General features: G+C 38.2%; 1 protein-coding gene across 2 annotated transcripts in view; it reads right to left on the reverse strand.

Moving 5' to 3' along the window:
- The window catches only part of INO80 (INO80 complex ATPase subunit), a 122,200-nt gene that overhangs the window by 75,967 nt on the left and 19,883 nt on the right, over positions 1 to 26,350 (reverse strand). For both annotated transcript variants that reach the window (XM_019645024.1, XM_019645023.1), the window contains exons 2-14: positions 24,214 to 24,399; positions 23,796 to 23,965; positions 23,638 to 23,705; positions 21,614 to 21,799; positions 14,215 to 14,335; positions 12,884 to 13,098; positions 8,049 to 8,102; positions 7,052 to 7,255; positions 5,119 to 5,314; positions 4,123 to 4,190; positions 2,968 to 3,177; positions 2,371 to 2,451; positions 1,511 to 1,606 (exon numbers count right to left, since the gene is read on the reverse strand). In XM_019645024.1, coding sequence (XP_019500569.1) covers positions 1,511 to 1,606; positions 2,371 to 2,451; positions 2,968 to 3,177; positions 4,123 to 4,190; positions 5,119 to 5,314; positions 7,052 to 7,255; positions 8,049 to 8,102; positions 12,884 to 13,098; positions 14,215 to 14,335; positions 21,614 to 21,799; positions 23,638 to 23,705; positions 23,796 to 23,965; positions 24,214 to 24,356 — 1,812 coding nt within the window. In that variant the 5' untranslated portion in view covers positions 24,357 to 24,399. The remainder of the gene's footprint in view (positions 1 to 1,510; positions 1,607 to 2,370; positions 2,452 to 2,967; positions 3,178 to 4,122; positions 4,191 to 5,118; positions 5,315 to 7,051; positions 7,256 to 8,048; positions 8,103 to 12,883; positions 13,099 to 14,214; positions 14,336 to 21,613; positions 21,800 to 23,637; positions 23,706 to 23,795; positions 23,966 to 24,213; positions 24,400 to 26,350) is intronic.

Raw genomic sequence — 26,350 nt, forward strand, 5'->3', positions numbered from 1 at the left:
GTGAAGCGACATCCTCCACAACTAGACTGAAGAACAAAAGGACAGCAACTTGTCTGTTCCCCTTCCCCAATTCCCCAACGCTGTTCCCTCCCCCAATTCCCCAATAAAATCTTTAAAAAAAATTTAAAAAAAATAAAAAAAAATTGGGACAAACAAGTGGCAACTGGAATTGGCCCAAAGGCCATATTTTACTGACCCACAAAACTACAGTATCAAAAGGAAGCTCAACATGCAAATGAAGGCTCAGTTTCAGGTATAGGTATAAAGTCAGAGAGGTAACAATGACATGGTAGTACCATATTGCCATCTATCGGCCAATGATGGAAATTCTGAAAATTTAAGTGGTTTTATGGAAAATCTTGACTTAATTTCTCAGCTTCCTGATTGTTCAACTAGTACTGAATAACACCAACAACAAAAGCAGAAAAAAGATGGAGCTCCATATTTCACAGGGCAAACAACTCTATAGAAAATATTCAACAAATTGACTCAGATGATTTCATCTTCTCCTTACAAAGTTAAAAATTAGTCAGCTAAGTTAAAAACTATACACCTAATGTGCCTTGTAAAATTTCTAAATCTACAATTCAGCCACAAAGGTGGGGCCACACCCACAAAGGTGCCCCAAAGTATAATATCCCAGACACTTCCTTATTCCTTACAAAGCATAGGACAGAAAAACACCTGCCTTCCATCTGCACCCTATCCTGTGTGCCCTTTAAATTACATGGGACCCATGATTATTATGGAGACCCAAAATCAGAGAGATCATGTCAATATGTCGATACATAATCTCCATAAAATCCTCCTCACTAGGCAAATTCATTATCATTATATCCCTTTAGGGACTTAACACATATTTAACTCATTTCCCCCTAACTTTTACTTGCAAACAATATAATAAATCCTACCCATACTCTTACATCCCAACAACTTTCCAAAATTAAACCCCTGCTTTTAAATCTTGTCCATGTCTTGCCCAACTTGATGCAACCTATTTCCCTTCTGATCACTTCCTACTTCAACCTCAATTATTTTCCTCTGAATTCGTTAAAATCAACTTTCACATTATCTACCTTAGACATTACTAATCTGGGCCAAGACTCTGGCTTTTGAGGATCAAGAAATGGATTATTTATGAATATATCTGGGGGTTGGGAGGAACGATGATAATGCCATAAATTACAGTATATGTGCCAATGATGATTTGTAAAATCTACCTTAAGCCAGCAAGGTAGATGTTTTTCTATTATGGTAGTTTGACCAAGAGTGTCAAGTCATGTGGCCAATGTAGCAAATCACTCGAGTTAAGACTCTGGCTTTCTCACTTATAACACAAGGATATAATATGCTCTCTTATTGCTCCTCTCAGTAATTGTTATAGAGAATGTATGCAAGTTATTTTGAAAAAAATTCAAGAAATTAAAAACTATTATGAGGAATTAAATGAGTAAGGCAGGAAAAAAAAGTTTATTTTAAAGAGCAACAGAATTTTTTGTTGAATTTTTACCTTGAATTTAGGAACAAATCTAGTAAACTCCTGATGCCAATTGTTAAGTGTAGAAGCAGGTGAAATTATTAAGAAAGGCCCCCAAATGTTCTCTCTCTGAAACAGAAAAACTGGGTTAGCCAACTGCAGGAAAACTGAAGTTACTTAATTCAAAATGACAATCAACAATAAAAGTAGTTTAAGAATTGGAAATACATTACAAAAAGAGAAATGGTACCTATCTACCATATCTGTAAACTCAAAAATACCCAGCAATTACTGCCTCCTCCCCCAACTCTTATAGGTCCTAATTTATACCATTCACAAAGCACTTACAACATACTGACTTGTATGTGTTGCTTTTCCCTATACTAGACGATCATAACAATTTTACTATTATTTAATGAATACAGAGTTTTGCTTTTACACATATTTCCTCATTTGATTCTCACAAAATTCCTATAAGGCAGATATTATCCTACTTTGCAGAAGTGGAAATAGTCTCACAGAGTTAAAGTTAAAGTCAGATTAAAGAGGTTAAGTGAACTGCCCAAGTTTATGCTGCTAGTAAGTGTAGAGTTGAGATGTGAACTCTGATCTAACTATAGTATCAGTGTCTTTCAACTGGGGGATCTCAACTCGGGGCAAGGGTGGTGGAGTAGGCTTCCAAACCACACATGCTCAAAAACTGTCCTAGTCTTCTTGAAAATCAAACTGTTTCACCATATTGTGTTAGCTTATAAAGGCCTGAAGGCAAGGAGCAACTCCTACTGTCTTGGCATGCTACAGAGCCTAATATAGTGCTCCATAATGGCTGATTTGCAGTAGAAAATGACCTAGGATCTAGAGAAAGGAAAACAGAAAGGCTGTATCTCACCCACCTCAGCCAGATGGGCCAGGAGGGCAATGCTCTGTACTGTCTTACCAAGGCCCATTTCATCTGCAAGGATGCCGTTAATACCCTGGGGGGAAAACACACATGGTCAACACCTCTCACATTCCATCCCATATTTAACCCATACAGGGTTAAACCTACTGCCCCAAAGAAGTAACCAAAATGTTAGACTTGTTCAAACAAAAGTGACCAGAGATACCCATCTTCAGCACTACTACTCAATGCTGTAATAATTCCTTTGCCAACTCCAGAGCTACAACTGTGAATCATGATATGTATAATATATATGAGACAAACAGGCCAAAGCAAGTTTTTCAGCTAATCTAATTCAGGCACAAAAACAAACAATCAGGTTTACCAAGATCACCTAAGGCAAACTATATACATGATACAAATATTCTCCAATTAAATCACTAGATTAAAAATATAGAGACATCCTTCTGACTCTCGTCAAGGATAAAGTTTTTTAAAAGGACTGAAACCTAAAACATTATCTTGTGCTCATTTAACAATACACTGAACCAATGACTTTAGAAAAACAGGTAACAAATGAGAGTGGGTACGACATAGTTCTAAAATTCACCTGTTCATAGAGATTTGCCAACCAATTCATGCCTTTCAGCTGATAACCTTTTAATTTGCCATTAAAAATTGTGGGCTGTGGAATATCCTCACCAGCCCGGATAGATGGGTTTGCCAGGCTGTAACTCTCCCCAAACCCACTACCAGACTTGTTTGCTGCCCGTAGGGCAGCTGCTCGACTTTCTTTTGCATCTTCATCAAATGATCTTGTCTGGAAGAGAAAAATGTATTAGAAGAAAAATATGAGGAAAAAAATTAAATTCACATAAAATTCATAATGATAACATATCTGTTTTGTGCTAACTGGAACAAAATTTCTGATGAGATAATCTGATAATATAGTGTATAATAAATTAAAGTATATTACAGTAAAATCTTGGATTGTGAGTAACTTGGTTTGCGAGTGCTCCACAAGACGAGCAGTTTGTTTCCAGAACGAATTATGCTCACAAACCAAGGTATTACTATACTAATATTTTAAAACCAATTTAACAATTATATTAAAAATACACTTTTGACACTAAGCCTTATACATGATTACTCGCTTCATCAAGGCATTCATTAAAATTTTTATATAAAATTTGCATGGGGTTGGTGGAGAGAAGGTCAAGTTTGTGTCTATCCTTGACTCGGACCCTGTCAAAGTTATACATGGGTTCCTACGCAGTATATTAAACCTTGTTTTCTTTACTTAGTTCAATCTATCTGCATTTTCCTTCTGATTTCATTAAAATGTCATTATATCATGAGTAAGCAAATTACTACTAAAGTGAAAGAAGGTACTAACTTTGCAGTTTTCTTAAGGTATGGTATAGCTCTCTAAACAAGCAAGAATGTTGTCTTTTCGCTAAATAGCCATCATGCATTTCCTACTTTATTTCCCATGATTATTATACAAGAGGGCCAAAAAAAATACAAACTATCTTCAATCAATACACTCTTAAATCTTATGTGAATGCTTGTTTTCCCTTTCCTCAAGTATTCCTACTGCTCTAGAGACACATCCCCCCACCCAATACACAATCACTTACACACACATACATTCACTAATGTTTTTAACTGAAAATATTAAGAGTAAAGGAAGATCACCCAAGTAACTGGTTGTGGGGTATTTCCAAGGCTCATTACAGTTTAGCTTTTCATTTTTAAGACTCACCCGAGCTTGATGAATATGGTAAGCATTTTCAGCATTCTTCAGGGCCTGGGCTTTGAAATGGTTACTATCTGAAAAGGAAAACTTACAGATTATCATACCTCATTAACTGAACTCGTTCAAAGGTGCAATTCACACTAACATGTGTGGATGCCTGACACCCCCACTACACTTATCCCTCAGAGCTCATGGAAGGTGAGGGAGCAGAAAGGCTCACATTACTTGACAGAGGTAAGGACCTGGAAATGGCAACGGAGGCAAAGGACTGCCCTGGTCTTCAAGAGCCAAAGCAGCAGCTCAGAAAAACCACAGGAGACTGAGCTCCAGTCTCCCACTCCTGGGTTTCTTGCACAAAGCAATGCCAAAGCCAGGAAAGCAAGACAACGAGGATTCAAAATTGTGATATATTTATGCTGGATGAAACTATTCCAAAAGAAGACATACAGACATATAAAACCCCCAAGATTCTGTAAAGCACTCTCATTCTCTTTTATTCTTAGCTCAACATGATCTTGATTACTATTCTCTGTGAAATTCCTCTCAAACTTCATCCTAATTTCTCCCTCCCTTTGTGGTCATCAAAATACCAACACTGAACAGTCTCTCTTGTGCTTGACTTGAATCTTGAACCAAGGCTCACCAAAAACCTTGTTATGTGAGAGATGATTTGCATGTCTCTGCTGAGACATGTTCACTGAATTCTTCTCATTTAATACCTTCTATTTCTACTAACAAAGCAAAACATATAAAATATTCCCAAACTTGTAAGATCATATAACCTCATCCTTTCCTTTTCAAATTCTTTAATAAAAGTTATTTTGTATGCATGTTTTATATAAACATTCATACTTATCCTACTCCAATACAATAAATTTCCCTTTACTGATCAATATTACCTATCAGTCAAGACAAAACTTGCAAGAATTAATAATGTGTATAACCTTAGATATGAAAAATCAGACGGTGCCCACTTCCTCTAATTCCTGGTTCAGGACTCACCATAATCCTCCTGTGTAATGTTAACTACCACTCCTCCACCAATGTCAATCTGTCTCTGGGTAGAACTGTCTTCCAGTTTCCTTAGAATTTCTTCCTGGATCCCATCATGACCCATGTCTCGTTTGCGACTCATAAAATGAGCATACAACTCTGTCTGGGTGATTAGGAAGTTCAGTTTTCGCTGTTGCCTCTTAGCCTAAATGGGGAAATAAAGTTAAAGTGAAAACAGTCACATCATTAATCACATACAAGAGGTAGTCAACAGAATTCACTAAACCTATAGATAGTTTGTATAATTCCTTTACAAATTATTCTTCTTTAGAAAGGTAGAAATTACAAATGAACAGTTTTATAATAACCAAGTCAGTGGTACTAAAATAATAACCTTCAATTATAGTCTAATAATAACCTATGTTTTGCTTTCCTTTACAATATGAAATCTTTTCTCCATTAGGCTTCTGTCTAAAATGCTTATTTCTTTACTATTATTACTTTTCTATAGAGGCGACAAGATACCAACTAAATTCAAACATTTTATTTGATAACCTGGCTGATAGATACATGTGTATAACTTCACTATTTTTAAAAATGTAAACGTGTCAGAAACTCTTCTTTATCACCAAGAGTCAAAGTAAGTGACTAGGAGCTATAAATTATTCTGAAAGTCAATGCAGAAGGTATCCGAGAATAAAAAGCCAATCAAAGGGGAAAAAATGCTCCCCAAAACAACCTATGGTTCATTTGTGATGATAGCTATAAAACATGAATATAGACCAAATGCACACAAACACTTTTTTTTTTTAATGTGAAAAACTAAATTCAAAGTGCCTCTGAAATAACCAGGTAAGGAAAATGATCATTTTATGATCAAAATGATCATAAAATCATTCATCAAAATAAACAATAAAATGAGTAAACAAATACCCCAAAAGACCAAACTATATGGAATATATTATAGTACACAACAATAAATATGAAACTAAGAGTCATGATTTTGCATGACCTATTCTATGATAAAATTTCTAGGAAGTGTAATCATTTATCCTTAGATCACCTCCTCAAAAGAAACCAACAATAAAGTAAGGAATAAAGTCAAGAAGGGACACAAGTGCCAAAGTATGCTACATAAAACTATTCTTTCTATTTGAGGTTTTACAGCACTTAAAAGGGGGACCTTAGGAGAATTGGGCAAAATCCATACTCATCCTCAAAGGCATGATAAAGGAGGGAAGATCAAAAGCTCCAAAGCAGTCTCACAGCTCTGCTTTGACAGGAGTGCTAGACCTATACTGAAAGAAAACATCATCCAGTCCTTTGAATCTCTTCTTTGTCTACACTTCAACTTTCTTCCCACTCATCCCAACTTGTTTACTATGGCGACACAATAACTGTGTCCTCATCTTCTGTCCTCTTGCTTCCCTGAACAATATACTCAGCCTACATCAGCTGACATCAGGATCAGCAAGAGTAGGAGCTGCAAGTGAAAACAGCAAAAGTAGGTGGGAGGTGGGTCTCAAAAAACTGGATGAGTTGTCCATTGTCCCTATCTGGCCCTAATTTGGCAGCCAGCCCCCATCTTCCAACAAATCAAAACTGCAGCCAGCACCTGGAACCAACCTAGGATAAACTGTAAGCTGTTTTCTTTTTTCGTTCATTCCTTTTTTTTTTGGTCCTCCAGAAATATACAAAGGAAGAAAGCTACAAAGAATAGAGGAAACAAGCATAGAAGAAGAGAGGTGAAGGCCAGTAAGAAGGCCTTACTGAAAAAATAAAACAGAATTGGCTTACCGGACTAAAATCACTGTCCTGTTACGTCTCAAAACACTTTTCCAACAATTTCACTGGTTAGACTTATAATTTATGAAGTGCAAACCAATTTCTTGATATGGTTACAGCAATTACGGTTTTTCACAATTTTATGCTATTGTCCTACCTCCCGCATTTCCTCATCCAACTTCCGCTGCTCTAGGGCTTCCTTCTCTGCACGCTTACGGTGCTCCTTCTCCACCTTCTCGTACTTCTTCCAGTACAAGAGCATCTCCTTGGTGAGACGGCGGGCACGAGGCAAGGTCTCCTTACAGTTCTTCTGTGCCTGCAAGGCAGCTCGACGCACCTCCTTCATGCACTGGTGGGCGAGCTGCAGACGACAACACTGTTAGCACAACAGGGGACCCAACACCAGGGCCAGTCCTCCCGGGGCTCCAAACCACAGCAGTCTTCAATCTGAGCAGGGTAAACAGTCTATTTATGGCCACGTCTCTTTCTCGCCCAATCTAATTAATGTCCCTGTACAGTACTGTGACCCAGTAGCAGACCCTGAGGGTATCAGGGATGAGAAGTCTGTAGGCATAACACCTTAAGATAAAAAAAGAGTGTAATGACCTGAGATGTGCTGGGAAGTTACAAAGTGTTATCACACATATTAATAACAGCTATCAATGCTTATTATAAGCTAGGCACCATTACAAGCTTATTATATATTGATCTTAATATATATTAATCTAATCCATTCATCCTCATTTTATTGATGAGCAAGCTGAGGATGAGTACTAGCCCAGAGAAATACAACTAGTAATACTACCTCATCTGGTCCTCACAACTCTCAAAGGAAGTTGTGCTACTTCTCCCTAAGGGAAGGTATCAAATCATCATTTTTTAGATGAAAATACTGAGCACAGGAAGATTCTATGGTCTGCCCAAGGAATCAGAGTGGGCTATATGATCTTATCCAAAAAGGCTCAAATACCAAAAATGTGAGGAAGAGCAATTTTATTTATAAAATAGATTGAGAACATTTAGACGGTCTCTTAGGTACTATTCGATTCATTTTCAACAGGTTATAAGAGACAAAAAGCGGCAAGCATGGATCCAAAGAACAAGAATATATTCCAGCAAAACATAAAATGGGAAATATTAAACTCTAATTTTACCTTTCGGCTATTGGTGAGAAACAGGTTACGAGCTGAAGCTTTCTGCTTGTTGGCCTAAAATATTTAAAAACAAGATTTCATTTAGGGTTCCTTTTTGGAAAGAGTGATAATGTCTCTTATTCAACTCTAGGGTTAAAAAATAAAACATCAAAGCCAAGCGTATTCAAGATATATTACTGATTCAGAATCACACAGAAAGCTACTAAAGCAGCATTAAAAAGAATAAGGTAGAGCTGTGGCTGCCTTAGTCTTCTGTACACTTTTGGAAAGAATTTAAGGCTTATATTTATATTTAAGGCTTGAAGTGGACTAGGAAAATGTCCACTAGCCCTAGCACCACCCTGATTAAAACACTGCTTTCCAGAGCTGCTCTGCAAAGAAGTTGAGATAGTAGGGCACTCAGATACAAAAATTGTTAGGAGAAATGTAAACTAGCCTCTGTTTGTGATTCTAGCCCCACCTCCAGCCGGGGCAAACCTGCTGCCATTATTACTCAATTTCTGCCACCACTTAAGCCTAGTCTTCTCCAACAAAAAATTCTGAGGCAGATCTAACACAAGATGACTCAGCAACCTACAACCCAGTCTCAAGCTGCTTATTATGTCTTCCATTTCAGTCAAAAAAAGAAAATCTCGATAAAGAAACCTGATTTCCCATGATGGTTCATTTGATGTGGGAGAAGACACAGAAGAGGCAGAACAGAGCTGAGTGGCACCACCTGAAACCTCTTTGCCAGGTATAAAGCAGGTTTTCCTGTAACTTTTCCCATCAAGAATGGTCATACATAAACTCCCCAGAAATACTTAATTGCTATGGAGGGAAAACAGTAATTGCTCAGTAAGAGAAGAACCACTATACCGAGGGATCAACACCAGTCCTGGGACAGATGTGTCATGTGACTCCTGACATGATGTACCAAGAACACATAACTCCCATGGTAATCCTGCCAAAAAATGCATAACCCAGATCCAATCAAGAGATAACATCATACAATCTGAATTCAGAAATAATCTACAAAATAACAGGCCTATAGTCTTTAAAAATAACAATGTCATGAAAGATGAAAGATGAGAAATTGTTTCAGGTTAAAGGAGATTAAAGAGATGTGAAAACAAAATGCAACATGTAGTTTTAGATCAGGATCCTGGGTTGAATCAGGAAAGAAAAAAGTGCTATAGCGGACATTATTGAGACAACTGATGAAATCTGAATATGGTCTATGGGTTAAATCATTTTTATAACTGCACTGTGGTTATATATGAGGTGTTCTTTTTCTTAGAAAATACAAACTGAATTATTAGGAGTAAGTTTAGCACAGTCTCAAACCTTCAAAATGGATGAGAAAAAAGTATGCATTTATGTAACAAAAACAAGTAAGGCAAACAATTGCTAAATATAAGTAAAGGATACATGGCAGTTCCTTGCATTATTCTTGCCATATATTTTTTTAAACACTTTGTTTTGAACTAATTTTAGACTTACAGAAAATTTGCAAAAAATTGTACAGTTCTCTTACATCCCCCACTGCTTTCCCTAATTTTAGCATCTTATATAACCATAGTACAATTAGTAAGAAAGAAAATGAACATTGGCAAAATATTAATTAAACCACAGGTCTTATTTCAATGTCAACAATTTTTCTACTAATTTCCTTTTACTATTCCAGAATCCTATACAGGATCCCACATTGCATTTAGTTGCTTTTATTCTTAAGTCTCTTCCTATATGTAACTTTTCCTCAATCTTTCTCTTTCATGTCCTGGACACTGTTGAAAAGTACCAATCAGTTATTCTTTAGAATGTCCCAAAATTTGTGGTTTTCTGGTTTTTCTCATGATTGGAATGACATGCATTTTGGCAAGAATACCACAGAAATGAAGTAGGTGTTCTCAGTGCATTACATCAAGAAGTTCATGATGTCAACATTTATATTACTAGTGATGCTTACTTTGATCGTTTGGTTAAGGTGCATTCTGCCAGTGTTCAGCACTATAGTTATTTCGTGCTAATATGTATGCTGGGGCAGATGCTTTGGGTCTATGCAAATTGTTTCTCCTCTAACTTTTGCCCTCTAGTTTTAGCATTCAACAATGGATCCAGTCTCCAACAATTATTACAAGGTGTTTGCATAATGATTCTCTATTTCCTTCCTTTCTTCTGCACTTATTAATTGGAATTTCACTGTAAGGAAGAGTTGGTCCTTCTACCTCACCTTTTTGTTTATTCAATTATTTATTTTTAACAGTATGAGCACATTTTTTATTTCATGGGTTAAAATCCAGTATTATTATTATAATATATTTTGCTGCTCAAGTTATTCTAACTTTGGCATGAGCAGCTCCTTCAGGTTGGGTCCTGTGTTCTTTGGACAAGCCCTCCATCTTTCTTCAAGCGCTTCCTTATTTTCTGGCACCACATGATGTTGAAGGCTCATCTTGTATTTTCCCTGCCAAATTCTGGAATAAACTAGTTTTCCACGGAGCCCTAGTTCCTTTTATTAGCAAATAAAGGGTGTTGAGAAATCAAAATTTGGGTGCTAGGCATCCTCATTCTTACTGGGGTGTCTGTCACTGCTCCAGGTCCTCTCAGCAAAGAGAGCTAGAAAAAAAATATGTATACTAATCCATGCATACACACCCAACTATATTTCGGTACTTATCTGTCTACGTATATAAAAAGCCATGATGCCTTTGATTCCAATCAAACTTCATGGGCTTCATTTTAGCTTTCCCCTTTTCCTTACTCATAGCTTCTTTCTCCAAATGTGAGAAACTAGCTCTCATCTACAATATATATTTATTTATTTGTCCAATCCTAGTTACACATAAATTAGTTTCAAAATTGCTAACTCATTTTCCTGTAAGAAACATTTTTACTGTGTCAATATGACACTTACGTATAGCTCTTTTGATCTGTAGCCTTACATATCCAGTCAAAATACTATTTTCCTCAGTTACATAGATGAGTTTTTTTATTCCCCACTCACTGGAACTTGATTATGTTACTTATTTCTAATACAGTGATGTTCATTTGTTCTGTTCTTATTCCATTTTGCCCACAAATACCCACAACCTCCCTCTCCACCTACATCCTGGTTGGTTTAATTGTTTTATTTATTTTGGAGGTATGTGTCAGGAGTATCTAAAACATTACTATGGTTCTAAATGTCAGCCCTACACAAAAAGATGTACTCAAAGACTCCCTCCTCATCCCTGCTACTCTTCCCATTCCTTCTCTTCTTTCTATCCTTTTCCTACCTTCCTTCTATAAGGAATCAATCACTTTAATTGCTGGTTTATCCTTTTTGAATTTCTTTTGCACAAATAAGCAGATATTTGTGTATTTTCTTGTATTCCCTTTTTTCTTATGAAGTGTCAGTACTCTAGATACCTGTTTTGCTTTTTCACTTAACAGTATGTCATAGAAATTACTTCATCACTGTTCAGAGCTGTCTTCCTCATTCTTTCTTTTTAAAGGCAGCATAATAATCCATTGTGTGGATCTACCATTGTTTAATTCAAGCTCCATATATGGACATTTGGGTTGTTTCCATTATTTCGCAATTACAAATAATGGTCCAATGAATAACCTTGTTTGCGTGTATTTTTGTATTGTTGGGGGCTTAGCTCCAGGGTACATTCCTAGAAGTGAAAGTGCAGGTTTGAAAGGTAAGTGCATATGTAGATTATCAGATATTGCCAACTTTCCATCCAGAAAGAACAGTTCTAATTTGCATTCCTAGCAGCAGTGTATTAGACTGCCTATTTCTCCACAGCCTCCTTAACAGAATGTGTTGTCATATTTTAAAATCTTTATCTGTGTGATGCCTTACAAATGGTTTTTTTTTTTATTTAAATTTATATTACTCCAATAATGAGTAACTTTGAACCTTTTTATTATGTTTGAGGGCCAACTTTATATCTCACTTTGTTAACTGTCTATACATGTCATTTTACCATTTGTCTACTGAAATTGTGGTCCTTTGTCCCTCAATTTTTAGGAGTTCTTTATATATTAGAACTTTGATATATTAGATAACAGATATATTAGATAATAGCCCTTTGACCATGATATACAATGTAAGTAATTTCTCCTAGTTTGTCAATTGTCTTGTCATGCAAAATTTTGTGTAGTCAAACTTATCAATATTTTCTTTTATTGCTTCTGCATATTGAGTCATAGCTAGAAACTCTTTTCCTACACCAAGGTTAAATAGAAATGCAACTGTTTTCTTCTAGTATTTGGATGGTTTCATTTTTTACATTGAGGTCTCTAACCCATAGGGGGTATATGTGTGAGACAGATCTAATTTCATCTTTTCCCAAATGGCTACCCAATTGTCCCAGCACCACTTATAAAAAGAGAAAAAACCACTTATACATTTTTCTCTTGAATCATTTCCATTTTCTTCTACTGCTTGTAATTATTCAGTAACATCCAAATGTTTATAAATTCTCTAAGAAATTCTCTAAGAAACATATCTCCATCACTTTATTTTAACTTGCTGTCATTCTCTATTTCTATGTGTAAGAAGACTATGTTCCTTCTTCAAAGAAGTTTCCCTCTATTTTCCTTTTTGTTGTTGTTGGTCAAGGAGCATCACCAACTTTTGTTGTTGGTTAAGAAGCATTCACAAGACAATTAACTGTCTTCTGAATTCTGATCACAGTTTAGCAAAATATTTAACTAAAGAGAGTATTACTCAGCCTTCTCTTAATTTCAACAGATTAGTTTCTGTTGAGCTCTGTGACAGAATCTAGCCCTCACAGCTCCTCTTTAGAAGGCAGGCAGAGAAAACATTCTTGCCACAACCTAAACTGGAGACAGTCGCTTACCTTTGGTAGTTCCTTTTTCACAATGCTGAGCCATACTTTCCTGCGACGAGCATTAAGTTGCTCAATGGATAAGTGCTTCTTCTTGATGCCAGGAGGAGGTGCATCATGAGAGAACTTGGCAAAGACTTTGGTCTGGTGGTGGTGGCGACGAGGAGATTCTTCAGAGGAAAGTTCTTCATCCCTTCGCCTTTTTTTCTTCACTTTTTTCAACTTGGCTGCAAAGGAAACAAAGTCTCAAAGGGATGCATTTCTTCCCTTCCACAGGAAACAGCCACAACACACCCTCATCACTTGAAGAAAATTCAAAGTTCTTTCCTTATTCCACCTGAGGCTAGCAATGTTTATCCCTTTATCAATTCAGGCCCATGAATATTCCAAGAAGAAGATCTTACTACCTTGGGAAAGAACATTGGATACTCCTTGATTACATGAAAGAGAAACACAGAATAAAACCTAAGAACTGAATTTCTATTGAACCAACAACAGGAAAGGAAGCTTATGAAGTATCATGTGCTCAAGTAATGGTCAAAAGGAAAAAAGAAAAAAGCATTGCTAATTGATGGCAATGTAAGGTAACTAAAGAGAAATAACAGAAGGAAAAAAATACATTAGCTGATATGATGCTAAGACCTGTGAAGAGAAAATCATATACGGAACAAAATCCTAATTAGAGGGGGAGGATATAAAGGATGAGAAAACACAGAGCTAAACAAGGAGGATGTAGAAAAAAGAAGGGACGAAGACTGAAAAAGAGTCTTTCTGAGTAGAGTTCATACCTTTAGGGGAATAAAATCTGCCTCGTACAGATAGTTTGACTTTCCCTTCCTATTTCCTTCCTGATTTCCAGCTGCTTAGAGCTCAGTAAGATAGGAAAGGGCATTTCCTGACAAACATGCAAAAAATACTACACAATATCATAAGGAGGAAATCTATTTTAAATCACCATATACAGCAACAATCATAACTTATCCCAAACATCTCAGATTACTCTTCATATTTCCCTGTGCATAACCAATGTCTTCTGCTCTCAGAACATTTTTAACATTTGAAGAATGTATAGAAGAAAAAAGGAATAAACTAATTGACTTAAAACTCTGCCTAGGAATCCATAACTCTTAGGTCTTCATAATCCTAGGAAAGATCATACACCAAATATGAAATAAGGTTAATAATACTTACAACTAATTAGATAGGGGAGACTAGTGTTTTTCAGGTAAAGCAAATTTCTACTACAGGGATTATGTTCAAAGTCCAAATGCACCAGCAAGCCACACACAATCCTGAAACTAAGACTGAGTAAATATGGAAGGCAGGTAGGTCAATGAGCTTACCTTTAAGTTTCTTTTCCTCCTTAAATCTCTTTTTTTTGGGTCCAAGGAGGTGACGTTGTTGCTCATAGAAAGGGTCGTATGTGGAAAGCAGGCCTGCGCTGTAGTACTGGTACTGCTGCAACTGAAGTAGGCAAACAGTGATGCTTAGAAGGGCCTGTCTGTATTCCACAGCACAACCTTCAATTCAACTTTACTACAGAAAGCTGAGCCAGGGAAAAACCACAGCTCCTAAATATGGTATTCTTCCCACAGAGTCCAGCAAAGGTTTAGGACATCAAAGTGAATTATTTCCTAAACTTCAAAGCAAAATGGGTTCAGAGAGCATTTGAGATTTTGCTTCCCGGCAATGTCATCAGTTTGGCTCAAATAAATTCTTAGAACAAAACAACAAAAGCAACAACAACAAAAACCAAAATAGGTTCACAGGCTATGTACACGTTAAATTGCCGTAAATAATTTAAGGAAAACCCTTCATGCTTCTAAATCTCCAACAGAATATTTACTTAGTCCTGACACATATTTGCGAGACGCAATTCTTTGCCGAAAGATCTCCCCTTGGAATTCATTAACAAGAAATAAATCATATTTCTATTACCAGTGGCTTCTCAGATTTATTAACATTTCTGATGCCTGCTATTCTGGCCTATAGTCTTATATTTGGTTTGAATTATCACCAGACATCCCAATTCTTCAATCTTTCAAGTCTTTTCTCTCTTCATCTCCTACTGAGTCTGATATTATGGGTAGTGCCTATGTTGCCAGAATTCTAACATGAGTAATCTATGTTTTTTCTTTCCAGGGAGTAGTTAATCCTTTCAAACATTTCATTTAAATTAATCACCAAAGCTCATATTAATTCCATCATACTAATTACTAATGTATAAATATGAATATAAATTAAGTAATCCACTATTGAATCTCTTTCCTGGATTATTGCCAAATGAATTGTCCAAGGACTGAAACTAGGATAGAATACTAGTGGACAGCTAGTATTCTAATGGACAGCTATTACAAGGTCCTCTGTCAAAGGTCAAATTTAAGTGAGCATTCATCAAGCTGTATACTTAAAAATCTGTGAACTTTCCCATATGTATGATTTACTTCAATTAAAAAACAACACCAGGAGTTCCAGCCAAGATGGTGGAGTAGGTAAAGGCTGTGCTTACCTCCTCTCCTGACCACATCAAAACTACAGTTTAACTATAGAACCATTATTGAGAATCACTTGAAGTCTAGCAGAATCTAACCCTTCAACTAATGACATACAGAAGAAGCTACCTGGAGACTGGTAGGAGGGGCATAGATGCCAAATGGGTTGGTCCTACACCCACATGTGACCACTGAAAATCCAGAGGGATAACTTGGCTGCAGAGGTCCCCCCGAGAGGAGCGAGAGGTCTCAGCCCCACACCAAGGCTCCCCAGTGCAGGGTTTCAGTGCCAGGGAGAGAAGTCCCCATAACTTCTGATTGTGAAAACCAGTGGAGATTGTGGCTGAATGAGACTGGGGTGGTTGCAGTTCCAGGTGCTCCTCTGAAAGGGCCTGCGCATGGACTTACGTACTTGCTGATGGACTCACTCACACTGAGCTCCTGCGATGGGGCAGCAGCTCGAAAGGTGCCAGGGACATATGGGGGGTAACTGAGTTGTCTACCTTCAGGATGAAGGCTGGAAGGGCAGCTTTCTCACAGATGGAGGAGTTGGTGGAAGCCACTGTTTCTTTGTTAAGCCCTTCCCTCCTGGCATGCAAATGCAGACAGCTGCCATAACTGAGTCTCCATCAACTTGGCCACACCGTCTGTTCACCCTGCCCTGGTGATTGAGACCCCATGCCACAAACTTGCATGTCCACCCAAGCCACTTCCCACTGGCTTTTCCTTACAAACAACCTGCCTTGGTTCATGCTATAGACATTCCTAAAATCTCTCAAAGGTTCACAAAATCCAAACAAGCAGTATCTGGCTTCGGTATGTCCCACATTTCTGGCTAAGCAGCCCTAAGCCCAGTACTAGCGAAGGCCAACCTTGGTTCGAGGCTTGGCCTCTCAAGGCACCTCCAAGCACAGTGCGGAAGGCAGCCATCTGCAGAATGGTTTGAGGCTCATGCTATGATGACCCCAGGCAGGGCACAGGCTGCAGCTGAACTTGGTCTTTGCCTCCCAGGAGGCCCCGGGGCTGGCACACCCAGTGGCCAGCTTCAGATCCAGCTGGAGCATAGCCCAGCTGCCTCCAAGGATGATGTATACAAAAGGCATACTGAGCAGGCACCAAAGTCATGCTCAAGTGAATCCAGCTTTGTATCATCTGCCCCTGCACCACAACTCCTTCACTGTAGTAACAGCCAGTCCTCATAGCCAATAAACCTGACGGTCAATCCCTCCCACTGACAAGCAAACAGCAGCCAAGGTTCAACTGTAACAGGAGGTCAGACACAATCCACAAAAAAGACACATCTGGACAACTTGGCTCTGGTGACCAGGGAGACTGCACCACTGTGCTCCACAGGACACCTACTACATAAGGCCACTCCATTAAAACTGGGAGACATAGCAGCCCTACCTAATAAATAGAAAGAAACACAAGGAGGCAGTCAAAACGGGGAGACAAAAAAACATGTCCCAAATGAAAGAACAGAACAGAAAAAGGACTAAAAAAAATGGAGACAAGCAATCTACCAGATGCAGAGTTCCAAACATTGGTTATAAGGATGCTCAATGATCTCAGAGAGAACTTCAACAAAGAGATAGGAAAAACATAACAATGGAGATAGAAAACATAAAAAAGAGCCAGTCAGAAATAAAAAATATAACTGAAATGAAGAATACATTAGAGGAAATTAAAAGTAGATTAGGTGAAGCAGAGGATCAAATCAGTGACTTAAAAGATAAGGTAGCAAAAAACACTCAAATAAGAACAGCAAAAAAAGAGAATACAAAAAAATGAGGACAGGGGCCGGCCGAGTGGCGCGATGGTTAAGAACTCGCTTGGGACACCAGAGGACCCCGGTTCGGATCCCACATATGAGGGCCAGTGACACTGCCCTCCACAGCTAAGATGCTGAACAACAGCTCAACCTGGAGATGGGCTGCCGTGAGTCTCCTGCGACGGCGTAGGCTGCAGCCCCTGTGGCAGTGGGTTGCCATGGGCTACCATGTGTAGCCAGCAGCCAGCGTGAGCGGCCAGCAGCCGCAGTGAGCGGCCGTCCAGAAGCCGGCGACTGATCTGCCTCGCCCGGGAAGAGTGCAATGATGGTGCCAACTTGGGCCAGTGAAGCAACGTCCTCCACAACTAGACTGAAGAACAAAAAACGACAGCAACTTGTCTGTTCCCCTCCCCCAATTCCCCAGCGCTGTTCCCACCCCTCACCCCCAATTCCCCAATAAAAATAATCTTTAAAAAAAAAAAATATGAGGACAGTTTAAGGGAGCTCTGGGACAACACCAAGCATACCAACATTGCATCACTGGGGTACCAGAAGGAGAAGAAAGAGAGCAAGGACCAGGAAGCATAGAGAATCTCAAACAAGATGAACCCAAAGAGGCCCACACCAAGACATATCATAATTAAAATGCCAAAAGTTAAAAACAAAGAGAGAATCTCAAAAGCAGCAAGAGAAAAGCAGCCGGTTACCTACAAGGGAGCTCCCATAAGACTGTCAGCTGATTTCTCAACAGAAACTTTTCAGGCCAGAAGGAACAAGTAGGAAATATTGAAAGTGATGAAAAGCAAGAAATTTCAACTAGGAATACTCTACCCACAAAGCTATCATTTAGAATTGAAGGACAGATAAAGAGTTTCACGACAAGAAAAAGCTAAAGGAGTTCATCACCACCAAACCAGTATTACAAGGAATGTTAGAGGGATTTAAGACAAAACAACAACAACAACAAAAATCTAAAATATGAATAAAATGGCAATAACTACATATCTATCAACAATCACTTTAAATGTAAATGGATTAAACACTCCAATCAAAAGATACAGGGTGGCTGAATGGATAAGAAAACAAGACCCATACATAAGATGCCTATCACAGAGACTCACTTCAGAACAAAGACACACACAGACTGAAAGTAAAGGGATGGAAAAGATAGTTCATTAAAATAGAAATGAAAAAATAAAGGCTGGGATAGTAATACTTACACCAGACAAAATAGGCTTTAAAACAAAGGCTGTAACAAGAGACAAAGAAGAACCTAGTAATCCCACTTATGGGTATTTATCCAAAGAAACTGAAAACGCTACTTCAAGGGGACATGTACATCCATATGTTCATTGCAGCATTATTAATTGTACAAAAGCCAAGATATGAGGACACCTGAGTGTCTGTCAATGAAAGAATGGATAAAGAGGAGGTGGTACATATATATACAACGTAGTATTACTCAGCCATAAAAAAGAATGAAATCTTGCCATCTACAACATAGATGGACCTGGAGGGTATTGTGCTCAGTATAGTAAGTTAGACAGAGAAAGACAAATGTGATATGATCTCATTTATAAGTGAACTCTAAAGAACAAAATAAATAAACAAATGAAACATAAACAAACTCATAGATACAGAGGACATTTTGATGGTTGCCAGATGAGACGGGGGTTGGGGAAAGATGAAAAAGTGGAAAAAATTAAGCAGTAAATTGGGGGGCCGGCCGAGTGGCTCAGGTGGTTAAGAGTTGGCTTAAGAGCACAAGCTCTGAGCAACAGGGCCACCAGTTCGATTCCCACATGGGCCAGTGACACTGTGCCCAAGCTGAGCTGTCACTGAGCTGCCAACAGGTGGCAGATGGCTCAGCTGGTATAACAACAAAATTTCCTGTTCAATGGTGGGCTATGCCCACCCGCAGCTAAGACTGAACTCGGCACCTTGAGCTGAACTGTCGCCCGGATGGCTCAGTGGATAGAGCGTGTGCTCTTAAAAACAAGGCTGCTGGTTCAACTCCTGCATGGGATGGGTGGCTATGTCCACCCACAACTAAGACTGAACACACAGCACCTTGAGCTTAGAGGCCACGAGCTGCCAACGGGAAGCCAGGTGGTGACTGGTGTCCTCCACAACGAAGACTGAAGAACAACTTGGCTGGTCCCCCTCCCCAAATCCCCAACACTGCTCCCCTCCCCCAATTCCCCAATAAAATCTTAAAAAGAAAAAAAAGAAGTAAATTGGTTATTCCACAGTAGTCATGGGGATGTAAAGCATAGGGAATATAGTCAATGATATGGTAAAAACTATGTATAGTGCCAGGTAGGTACTGGACTAGTCAGAAGAATCACTTCTTAAATTACATGTCTAACCACTATGCTGTACACCTGAAATTAATATAAAATAATATTGAATGTCAACTGTAATTGAAAATTTTTAAAAGGGGGGAGGGGGAAGGTGAAGGGGAATAAAGAGGTTCAAATTTCTGGGTATGAAACAAATATATCTTCAGGATATAATGTACAGCATAGGAAATATTGTCAATAATATTGTGATAGCATGGTATGGTGTCAGATGGTCACTGGACTTATCAAGGTGATCATTTCTTTACGTGCATAAATGTTGAATAACTATGATATACACCTAAGACTAATATAATATTGTATGTTAGCTATATTTTAATAAAAATCTTTAAAAAAATAAAAATGGAAAAAAACATAAATATTTCAAGCACCAAGTGCCTTAGCACTATATCTTGAGGAATTCTTTGTCTTAATCAAAAGTCAGATATCTGTTTATCATTTCTACAGGTTTATAGCCATTCACATATTATGCAAAGCTTTCTGAACTAACTTGGACCTTAACTAATTGCAGGAATATTTTTAGATCTTCAAATATGCTATTGCTAATTATGTATAAAGTGCCACACCTGTCAAAACTCAGAAGGCTGGCCTATTTTGAGCATTTTGAGCCTTGCCTCTGCTCGGGGCCCGCTCCAAACTCTTTGGAGTGTACTTTCTTTTCTAATAATGGTCCTTGAGCCATTCTCTACTACTGTTGGGGCCTGCTTCTGTTTCTTTGAAATGTATTTTTTTCTTCGAATAAACTCCTTTTCTGCAACTTTAAAAAAACAACAACTCAGGGGCCGGCTGAGTGGCACAGTGGTTAAGAGCTGGCTTGGGACGCCAGAGGGCCCTGGTTCGGATCATACATATGAGGGCCAGTGACACTGCCCTCCACAGCTAAGATGCTGAACAACAGCTCAACCTGGAGCTGGGCTGCTGTGAGTCACCAGCGACAGTGTAGGCTGCAGCCACTGCTGCAGTGGGTTGCCATGGGCTACTGTGTGTAGCCAGCAGCCAGCGTGAGTGGCCATCCAGAAGCTGGTGACTGATATGCCTCGCCCGGGAAGAGCGCAATGATGGTGCCAACTTGGGCCAGTGAAGCAACGTCCTCCACAACTAGACTGAAGAACAAAAGGACAGCAACTTGTCTGTTCCCCTTCCCCCAATAAAAAAAAACAACATCAACAACAACAAAAAACAACTCAGAAGGAATTGGTAACAGCATTCAAATAGCTGCCACTTAAAAAACTATCATCAATTTAAGATTAGTATGTGAAGAAGGGGTGTTTTTTTCAAGATAGGAACACTTCTAAAAAGCAATTGTATTAAAAAACAACCAGTAGATTTAAAAAGGTGTAGCCACCATGGAAAACAGTCTGGCAATTTTTTAAAAGGGTAAATATAAAGTTACCATATGACCCAGTGATTCCTCTCTTAGGTATATTCCCAAGAGACATGAAAACACATGTCCACACTGAAACCTTGTACTCAAATCTTCATGGTAGCATTACTCATAATAGCCAAAATGTAAAAACAACTCACTATTGATAGCTATGATTCATAAGAGCCAAAAAGTACAAACAATCCAATTAGTTAATCAACTGAAGCATGGATAAATAAAATGTGGTATGTCCATTTAATGGAATGTTATTTGGCAATAAAAAGAAATGAAGTACTGATATATACTACAATATAAATGAACCTTGAAAGCATTACGCTAAGTGAGAGAAGATAAACACAAAGGACCACATGTTGTCCCATTTGTATGAAATACCTAGAACAGACACATTCACATTCATAGACACAAATGGTGGACCGATGACTGCCTGGGGCTGAGATGAATGGAGAAAATGAGGGGTAACAGCTAAGGGGAGTGGGGTTGCTTCTGAGTGTGAGAAAATATTCTGGAATTAGATAGTGATGATAGTTATACAACTCTATGAATATACTAAAAACCACTGAACTGTGTATCTTAAAAGGTTGAATTTTTTGGTCTGTGAAATATATTTCAGTAAAGCTGTCATTAGAACGACCACCACCATCTAAATGTGAAGTTAAAAAAATGTATCTTCAATTAATATAACCCAGAGGGTAAATACCCAGTATGAAGGTCTGAGATTTCTCCTGAAACTCTCACCTCCTTGTCTTTACTATACTTATTCTGATGAAGTTTCTTGTATTTGTGCAGCCGCAACATATTATGAAGTTCTTCTCTGCTGAGATTGAGTTCTTCTTCCTCTTCTTCTTCCTCCTCTTCTTCTTCTTCATCATTGTCTTCACTCTGAGAATCTGCCTCACTGGACTCATCACTGAGCAGAATGCTCTGAAAAAGGGAGGAAATGGAAATGGAGCTTCTGCTATGAAACAATTCATTTTATAATACAAGCATTTTTTTCCAGATCCCCAAACAATGGCAAAAATGGCTGTAGGGCAGTCATTCCAGTTTCCCTTATACTATTCTTTACCAAGTCAACTGAAAAACAAAAGGATTTGTTTTTCAAAACCAATTAAACTCAGTGGGCACAAATTAAAGAGCACTAAAACATAAAAAATGCTTTATTATAAACATCAACAAGGCTAGATTTTACTAAGTACTTCACTATACATAAGATAGTTTAACTAAATATCAAATACCAAAGCAAAAAAACTGAACAAAACAAAAAAAAATTACCTATAGGATATAAAGAAATACAGAAAGCAGGCTGTGATGGCTAATAAGGGAGAAACAACCCCCATACCCACTGACAAATGGATACATAAAATGTGGTATTATCCAGATAATGAAATATTCATCCATAAAAAGGAATAAAGTACTACTATATGCTACAACATGAATGAACCTTGAAAATGTTATGCTAAGTGAAAGAAGCCAGACACAAAAGGCGATGTATTATATGATTCCATTTATATGAAATGTCCAGAATAGGCAAATACGTACAGACAGAAAACAGATTAGTGGTTGTCAAGGGCTGGGGATGCAGAGAATGGGGAGTGACTGCTAATGAGTACCAAGGTTTCCTTCTGGAGGATGAAAATGTTCTAGAATTAGATGGTGGTGATGGCTGCACACAAAACTTTATGAATACACTAAAAATCACCAAATTATACTTAAAGAGGATAGATTTTACGGCATATGAATCATATCTCAATTTTTTAACATGTGATGGCTAAACATAAAGATTTCTACACTCCCAACAGCTCACTGATTTGCCTCACTCATATGAAGCAAATCAGGTCTTTTAAACACGAGTTTTTTAAAGGGCTTACTGAAAACAGTAAGAATATCTTTAAGTTATTTTGATCTCTTGGCAAGAAAAGTATGAAATAGAGAAATAATTAGTTTCAATAGAAGAAATGCTATCCTTAACTCAGTTTGGCCAATGACAGTCATCTTCTAAGAGTATAAACCAGGTTATACCACTCCCTTGCGTACTGCAGTTATATCACTCCAATGGCTTACCACTGGAGGCTGAAATACAAATTCCTTAACATGGTGTACAATACCCTAAGTGATCTGGCTCTAACCTCATCTTCTACCATCCCCTCACTCACTGTGCTCCAGCCACACCAGCCCTCCCTTCTCCTGCAAACATACCGAGTTGCTTCCTTTCTAGGTACTTTTGCAGTTCTTCCTTCTGATTGAAATATATCATAAGCCTTCACCTAGTTCTCTCTGATCACTCAGAAATCAGTTAAAGTGTTCCTTTAAAGAAGTCATATTTATTTGTTTCTGGGCTTACTCCCTGCCTGCTTCCATCATGATGTAAGCTCCACGGGGCAAGAACCCTGTCTGTCTACAACAGTATCTGGCATATAGAATATGCTCAGTCAACATTTGGTGAATGAAAAACTACTCTGGGATGGATGAAAGTGGATTAATAATCCTGATTACAATGTGAGCCAGTAAGGGCAAGGATCTTTTCTGAATAGCAATTTGCACTCCCTTGCTATCCCCAGTGCTTTGTACTCAACAATGGTTGCTAAAATGGACTTCACTGAGTCCTCTGGAATTTTCTCTAACTCTTCCAAAAACCATACCCAGAATAAAAGACTCATATCTAGAAAAATCTCTGCCAATGTACCAGAATGAGTCAATATTCTTTCCATTTTATTTGTAATTTTAGCAGGTTATCTAATTATAAACATTCTGCTTTCTCTTACCTTTAGCCACTTTCTGCTTTTCTTCAACTTAGAGAAGTTATATAAATTCCCTTTGTCAGATTTTGATTCTGTGTAAAGAAACATAAAGAATAATAAAATGAAAGGATGACTGCCCAACAGAACTGATAGTCCAAAGAGAGATCTCACGCCACACTGACCTGACTGTAGGACTCCATTCAGTGAGTATGTGTTTAACATTCCAGAACTGCTTGCTCCAGAAGTTTCACCAAGCAATGAATTTGGAGGTTCTTCCTTAACTTGTATTAAGGGATCCCCAGACTGGGGCAATAAAGGATTATTGTCTTCCAGTCCATCTTCACTTTCATCACTATAAATTGAAGAATGGTGAATCCACAGTCAGAGCTGACCCAGCAAAATATTATAATTTATGGTTAGTAGACTGAACATTTTATAGAAGGAATTGATCCTTTAAATAAGTTGATTGTGTTTTATTTAAAAGGAAAAAAAATTTCAAACACACTAAGAATTATAAAATATTTTAACCCTAAAATCTACAGGGATAAAGGGAATCAGAAATATGGCCAAACATTATACAGAGAATATGGACTAGCATACCTAGAAATATTCCTGTTAAAGATGGCTGATGTTTGTCGCAGGAAATGGTCCAACCGGAGGGCCCTCTCCAAGTACTGAAGATAGAGGGGCTTTGCCAGCTCAGTGCAGCCGCCATCGTCCCCGGCACCCAACTCCGAGGCCATAGAACAAATCTGTCTTCATGCACAAAGGTCTCCGATTGCACGGCTGTAGAATGGAGATAAGTAATGTAAGATGAAATACTATTCATTCTCCCTTTAGCTTGACTGCTTGCTATCAATGTGAAGAGAAATCAGACCTTGTAGAACCCAGGTGAGAAGATAGCAGTCTGTAAAAAGATCATGATAAAGCTCTCAATAGGAACTGCCTTCTTAGTGCAAAGGCAGAAGTTAAAAAGATGAGAAGAATATCAAAATACAGAAATATTGTCTTATGTCGCAATGGAAATTCACATACTTCTTTGAAACAGTTCCTTAAAAGTTATACCTGCTTCTCTTTTGCCCTACAATTAACAATTACTCAAATTAATCCAAATCTATAAAAGCTCACTGTTGTACACCTCACAGAGGAGCATCACATTGTTCTCAGCGTCTGCTTCAAAACAGATGCTGCCTTTTTTCATTTTGTATTTATATTTGTACATATATGTGATGTATTCCATTTACAAGAGAACAGATATACTAGTAGAGTATTTTACAATCCCTTGTTAATATGCCATAAAGTACAAGATTTAGAAATGATTTAGAAAACTGAAACAATGCAAAGAGAATAAAAGTGAGGATGACAAACACAGGTATAGCCTGAGCATTCTCTTTGCTACCTTAAGTTGTTGAAGACAGTGTTAGGTCAGAACGTCTTCACTAGAGAAACAAATGTAACAATTTTCCATCTTTCATGCAACATTTTCTGCTACTTATACCCTACTATCTTTAAAGAGTTAACGGGCTAATCCAGGATTAAATAATGAAATAATAGAGCAATTAGCTCACCACCTGACATATGACTACTCAAAAAATGGTAAATTACATTTTAAAAGTTCATAATCTAACAAACTAAGATATAAAAGAAACCATAACATCTTTATCTTGAGTTGTCTTCTCATATTATTATAGTTTTTAAAAATTTCCTAATCAGGCCGGCCGAGTAGCGCGGTTGGTTAAGAGCTGGCTTGGGACGCCAGCTCTGAGCAGCAGGGCCCCGGTTAGGATCCCACATATGAGGGCCAGAGACAACTGCCCTCTACAGTTAAGATGGTGAACAACAGCTCAACCTGGAGCTGGGCTGCCGTGAGTCGCTGGCGACGGCATAGGCTGCAGCACCTGCTGCAGTGGGCTGCCATAAGCTACTGTGTGTGGCTGGCAGCCAACGTGAGCGGCTGGCAGCTGGTGTGAACTGCCAAGAGCCGCCATGAGCGGCCGTCCAGAGGCAGGCAACCGATCTGCCTCACCAGGGAAGAGTGCAATGATAATACCAACATGGGCCAGTGAAGCAACGTCCTCCACAACTAGACTGAAGAACAAAACAACCTCAACTTGTCTGTTCCCCTTCCCCCGATTCCCCAGCACTGTTCTCCTCCCCCAATTCCCCAATAAAATCTTTAAAAAAAATTTCCTAATATAATCTTTTTACTTAAGGGGATGTAAGAAATTCTCCCCCTATTTAACTACAGATTCCACACAATCCTATCAAAATCCCAGCAGGCTGCTGCTGCTTTTTTCAGAAACTGGTAAGTTGACTCTTAAATTTATATGGAAACACAACAAAACCAGAAAAGCCAAAATAATTTTGAAAAAGAACAGGGTTGGATGATATATACTTCCTGATTTTAAAACATATTATAAAGCTACAGTAATCAGAACAGTGTGGTACTGGCATGAGGATAACCACATAGACCAACGGAACCTACATAAGAATCAGAAATAAACCCTTATATTTATGGTTAAGTAATTTTTTAATTTTTTTATTCTAAAAGCTTTATTAAATTTTTGTATTTTTCTTCTTTTTTCTTTTTTTTTTTTAAAGATTTTTTTTTTTTATTGGGGAATTGGGGGGATGGGGACAGTGCTGGGGAATTGGGGGAAGGGCAACAGACAAGTTGCTGTCGTTTTGTTCTTCAGTCTAGTTGTGGAGGACGTTGCTTCACTGGCCCAAGTTGGCA

Source organism: Hipposideros armiger, unplaced genomic scaffold (assembly GCF_001890085.2).
Source record: "Hipposideros armiger isolate ML-2016 unplaced genomic scaffold, ASM189008v1 scaffold_92, whole genome shotgun sequence".
NCBI lineage: Eukaryota > Metazoa > Chordata > Mammalia > Chiroptera > Hipposideridae > Hipposideros > Hipposideros armiger.